The 6092-nt window shown below is 38.3% G+C and overlaps 1 protein-coding gene across 2 annotated transcripts in view; it reads right to left on the reverse strand.

Annotated features, from left to right (window-relative positions):
* The window catches only part of ARMC4 (armadillo repeat containing 4), a 221512-nt gene that overhangs the window by 129881 nt on the left and 85539 nt on the right, over window positions 1-6092 (reverse strand). For both annotated transcript variants that reach the window (XM_005876555.2, XM_014548019.1), the window contains 2 exons: window positions 4081-4235; window positions 2835-3077 (listed from right to left, as the gene is read on the reverse strand). In XM_005876555.2, the coding sequence (XP_005876617.1) occupies window positions 2835-3077; window positions 4081-4235 (398 nt within the window). The remainder of the gene's footprint in view (window positions 1-2834; window positions 3078-4080; window positions 4236-6092) is intronic.

A 6092-nucleotide genomic window follows, 5' to 3' on the forward strand; every position in this document is an offset into this window, starting at 1 on the left:
AATGTAATAATCTGAACAATAAAGATTTAATTTAAAAAAAAAAGATTTGGAGTTGTGGCCATTTCCTTGCTTGAGATAAAATGATTATTTTTTACTTTTGTTCTTTATTGTAGTCCCCATACATTACCCAGAAGTCAAGCCTCATAAAATTCCACAAAATAGTTTTGTGTATTTACCAAAAAATATATATTTACTGCCATCTCATTTTTACTCTATTTTAAAATTACTTGTCTGTCATCCCAACTCAATCAAAATGTCCTTGAGGCCTGTTGTTTACCACTGAGTCATTCTTTTTCTTTCATTATATTTTGTTGCTTCAAATCTAGGTTCCTTAAAGAATATTAAAATTCAAAAAAAAATGTGCATCGTTTTCTTTGGCCTTTTCTTGAATGGAATCAATGGAAAAATCAATAAATATAACACTTTACTTAATGTAACTGTTTAAAAGAGTTTCACCCAGTGGGTGTGGCTCAGCAGTTGAGCATCAACCCAGGAACCAAGAGTAGCAGGTTTGATTCCTGGTCAGGGCACATGCTTGGGTTGTAGGCTCCATCCCCATTAGGGGGCTTGCAGGAGGCAGCTGATCAATGATTCTCTTTCATCATTGATGTTTCTGTCTCTCTCTTCCTTTCCCTTTCTCTCTCTAAAATTAATAAAAACGTATTTTTTTAAAAAAAGAATATAACTAGACAATCATATGACAAAGCGATTACAGATGTGAGTCATGGATCTAATTAATCACTTCAGTAGAAACACTGCCATCTTGGACTGAAGGGGACAGAGATGGGATGAAGTAAAGAAAGGCTGGTTGACTTCTGGGAGTCTACAAGTCATGTCAATAGAGCTATTTACCAGTAAAAAATATGGTGCTATTTCTCCCACAGTCAGAATTCATGGGTCCAGAAATCAAGGTGTGGAAATGGGAGTGGCATTTACTATTATCCCTAGTGACCTACTATCAAAATTTGTATTCCTGTCCTTATGATCTTATGCTTTGCTAATCTAGAGGTCTTAGTTCCAAAGGGAAGAATGTTTTCACCAGGAAACGCAATAATGATGCCACTGAACTGGAAGTTAAGACTGCCACTTTGGCTTCTCATGCCTCTAAATCAACAGGCAAAGAAGAGAGTTACTATGCTGGCTGGGGTAATTGATCCTGATTACCAAGGGGAAATGGGACTGCTACTCCACAACAGGTATAAGGATGAATATATCTGGAATACAGGAGGTCCCTTAGAGTATCTCTTAGTATTACCATGCCCTGTGATTAAAGTCAAGAGGAAACCACAACAAACCCAATCCAGGCAGGACTAGTAAATGGCCCAGACCTTCAAGAATGAAGTCACCCCACCAGGTAAAGAACCACAATGAACTTAAGTTCTAGCTAAGGCTAAAGAGAATACAGAATGGGTAGTGAAAGAAGGTAGTTATAAATACCAGTGACAGCCATGTGACCAGTTATAGAAACAAGGACTGTAATTATTAGAGTATTCCTTCCTATTTTGTTATAGCTGTGTATGTGTGTATCTTTGTTTCCTGCCCACTCTTATCCTCTTGTCATGTAACATGAGATGAATTGACTTTATATCATAGTTTTTAAGTATTGTTAACTTTACATCACAATATTTAAGTTACAGGATATCAATAAGAGTAAGCATTGCCAAAGGACTTTGTTTCCTCTTCTGGGGAAATCATTAGCGAAATTTAGTTGTATGCAAGATAATTAGGCAGAAGTATAACCTTATTATCGTATTTATATAGCAATTGAGTGTGATTTAAGAAGTGTGTATGGGTGCCGAGTTGACAAAGGGTTGATTTAGGATGGCTCATTTTTATATGTCAACTTGACTGGGCTAAGGGATGCCCAGATATTTAGCCAAACATTATTCTTTATATTTTTGTGTAGGTGTTTTTTGGGATCAAATTAACATTATATTGGTAGATGTTGAGTAAAACAGATTATCATACATAATCAGTGGGCCTCATCTAATCAGTTGAGGGCTTTAATAAAACAAAGACTAACCTTCCCGAGCAAGAAGAAATTCTGCCAGAAGACTGACTTTGAATTCAAACTGCAATTCTTTCCTAATTCTCCAGCCAGCTGCTGCTAGCCTACTCCATCAGAATTTGGACTTGCCAAGCCTCCACAATAACATGAGCCAATTCCTTAAAGTAAATCAATCACAATCTTTCAATCAGTCTCCCCCCTCTCTTTTTCTCTACACACACACACACACACACACACACACACACGCACACACACACATACACACACACTGTTGGTTCTGATTCTCTGGGGAACCCTAATACAACAACGTTGACTCATATGGGTTTCTCATTTTCTGGATATATAATCTTGCTATTGTTCTTAAATTGTACCATACTTAAGTCTTCCTAATTAGACATTTTCTCAAGGACCAAGATCATAACTTAATATCCTTTGTTTTTCCCCTCAACTATTCAAAGCTCTCCTTAGGTGCTCAATTGAAGCAAGAAGGATACAATGGGAATGCTACCTACAACTACCTAGGATCTCAGGTAATTAGATAATTCTTCCCTGGCATACAAAGAAAATATCTGATGACTAAAGTTTCTGCATGGGAAATTGATTACTGGGTATTTGAACTTCTAATATGCCCAGCCTCAGGCCTCCAGCTCATCCAATGGAACAATTTAGCTCTGTAAGTCATGATTTTGTAACCTTGTGGTTATGTATATGTAAACTCTCTTTACTTTTTCATCATTCAATTTTAAGTGATGACACTATTCCATGATTACCGAGTGTTTCCCCTAACATTCTCAAACAAAAACTTTCAGGCTGTAGGGCCACTTACGTCATATTTTCGGGATCTACTGCACATGCACCAACTGCTTTTGTGACATTGACAAGAAGAGCGTGGTTTATTCCAACGAGGAGGTTCACAAGTGGTTGAATGCCACTACATTTCCGGACAATAACTCGGTTTTCATATTCTTGACAACATTCTCCCAGTGCGCCCACCACATTCACAAGAACTTCTTCGGGCTGGTCAGTTAAAAGTCCCACTAAAGTTCTAAAGTTTCTGTATTCCCGAAACCTAAATTCATCACAAGAAAAGAGGTGGGAGGGAAAGAAAGGGGAGAACAATATTTTAATATTTTTAAAGTTCTCTGATGATAATGAATAGTAATAATATTAATAAACAACAACTATATGCTCGTTCCATCCTTACAAAAACACTATAATGTAGATACTATTAAAGTCCCCATTTTCAGAAAGTTAATCTGAAGCTTGGTAAATAGCGTAACTAGCATCCACATCCACCCATCTGTGCCCTTAACCTCTGTACTATACAGCCTTTGAAACAACTACAACTTCTTCCAAATCTGAGTGGCAATGATTCCACTATGCTAAGGGCTGTTTCCCCATATTACAGAGACCATTTTACATAAACAAAGCAAAATAAGTCTATTTTGTGTTCAATTGGACATGTGATTTTTGTTTAAGATAATCATCATGCTTGAGATAAGGAAAAGTTGCTTCAGAACATCCTTCATAGAGGGTGAGAACTCTAAAAATAAATGAAGGGATGAATTTGAACATTAAATTAAATCAAATGGTCATAAAGTTTACAAACACTTTGAAATTCAATGAAATCATATTTGAAAATGATTATCTTTAAGATTAATTGGCTAGTTGGCATTTAGCTGACTCATCTTGTTTATCTTCATAAAAGGGGAAAGAATGGAACCACTTCTATCTCTAAAGATTCAGTGGGAAATCCATCCCCTCAACCTCAGTAGATTTCTGCAGGAAATATGAGAGATACTTTATGTTTAAGTGGCTACCCATATGCCAAACAGCCCACTCTCCTTGAAAGATTATGTCAGCAAGCCCCTGAGCCCTACTGAGGCACAGAAAACATGGGAAGTAGGGGTCTTTTATTTCTAAAAATTCATTAATTCTGCCAACCTAGTCCAAAATGTGCATCTATAAAACCTACAGGAGTAGCATTATTATAGACTCTTTCTTAGAATTAAATTACAAGACTGTTTTGGTGGCCTTGTTTTTATTACAGAATATGGAATGCTTTTTCTTACTTGGTCACATTCTCTTTGCTGATGGAACATTTCCATATTGCCCCTGTGACAGCAGCCAGACGTTCTTTATTGTCAGTTTTATTGAGCAGACTGGCCAGGGGTTTAAGTCCTCCGTGCATCCTAACCAGGTCACGGGTATCTTCATCTTCAGCACACTACACCAAAAGTCAAGTGAGAGGCTAGCAGTGAGTAAGGCATATCAAGATTTCAGTGATTATGAAAGAGGCTGCCATTTGTACTAGCTATGAAACTTATCAGAGAGCATAATATTCTGAAGGCACCTCCAAGTAAAGCATAATTCTTCTCTATATTTGCAGCTATCTGACAATGTCTGTCTTCCTTTACATGGTTTTGGCAATGTCTAGCAGTTTCTACATACTTTGGCAATTCTCCAAAGCCAATTCTGATGTAGCCTGGGTTTCCAACAAGACAGAGGCAAAGGTTGGTTAGAAACTTAGAATGCCACACACATTTCTGCAGTAATGCAACCTAGAGTCTTGGAAAAACACAGAAGAGAACATAGAGCAGTGAAAGGGATACAATCAAACCTTTATGACCCCCCAAATCTAAGAGATGAGAAATTTCCCTAATGAAGTTTCTATGCCCAGAGCAGTGTGTCATATAAATAGCAACCAGTCACCCTTTGAAATAAATATGTGTTGCCTAGATGTTTTCAACTGATCATCCTTCTCAGGTTATAGAACCAACAATGATTAATTCAGTATAGGTTTGCTATTATCCTAAGCATACAGTCAGTCTCTGAGGCCACTGAGGCCACATGATACAGATATATATAATGCATCATCAGTGAGTGCCACTGGAAGAAATCCTCATCATAGTGTACCACAAAGCACCGCCATGTTGACCTTCTATTTGTGACTTTCCATTCTGGTTCAGTTGCAACTTTTAAAAATTGATCGCTATTTCTAACTGTCCCTTAATGCTTATTCTTATGAGGCATATATATCGTCAAAGCTATATATCCTTGTTATGAGCTGGTTGCATGTCCTCAAAACTCATAAGTTGAAGTCCTAACCCCCATACGTCAGAAAGTGACCATATTTGAGGATAGTGTCTTTAAAGAAGTAATTAAGATTAAATGAAGTCATTGAAGTGAACTCTAATCCAATATGGCATGTAACTCTATAAGAAGAGGATATTAGGACATTGAGGATCATGTCCTATCACATTAGGATCATGTGATAACCTTTATCTTTCAGTGACAGTTATCTGTTGCTTAAGCCACCCAGTGCTGTGGTACTTTGTTATGGCAGCCCAAGCAAACTATTACAATACTCTATCAACATGTACCTCCTCTCCGACTCTATTGTTTGGGTGCATTCTCATTGCACATTTTAAAATGCATTCCTCTAGGAAATCTATTCTGATTAGGGGGAAGCTGGCATGGCCAGTAGCCAGCCATATACTAATTTGTCTGGGCTATTTTTTCTACCCCTTTATCATTTTAATCTGTTTTTTGGAATACATTAAGTCCTCACTTAACATCATCAACAGGTTTTGTGACTTTAAGTGAAAAGACATAACAAAATTTCACCATAGGTTAATCGATATAAATGAGTTAAGTTACTACATTTTCTCATCAACATTATAATGAAACTAGAGGCCCAGTGCACAAAATATGTGCATGGGTAGGGTCCCAAGTGGCTGCTGGCTGCCAGCTGCCAGCTGCCAGCTGCCAGCCGGGGCCTTCCTTCATTCTGTCATAGAAGCAATCAAACTCCCAGTCGATCGAACTCCCAGTCATTTGAACTCCAAAGGGGACATTTTGCATATTAGGTTTTTATATGTATATGAAATTTGTGCACTGAGGTGGGGTGTCCCTCAGCCCAGCCTGCACACTCTCCAGTCTGGGACCCCTCGAGGGATTGGGCCTAAATGGGCAGTTGGACATCCCTCTCACAATCCAGGACTGCTGGCTCCCAACCGCTCACCTGCCTGCCTGCATGATTGCCCCTAACCTCTCACCTGCCTGCCTGATCGCCCCTAACTGC

Source organism: Myotis brandtii, unplaced genomic scaffold (assembly GCF_000412655.1).
Source record: "Myotis brandtii unplaced genomic scaffold, ASM41265v1 scaffold49, whole genome shotgun sequence".
Lineage (NCBI taxonomy): Eukaryota > Metazoa > Chordata > Mammalia > Chiroptera > Vespertilionidae > Myotis > Myotis brandtii.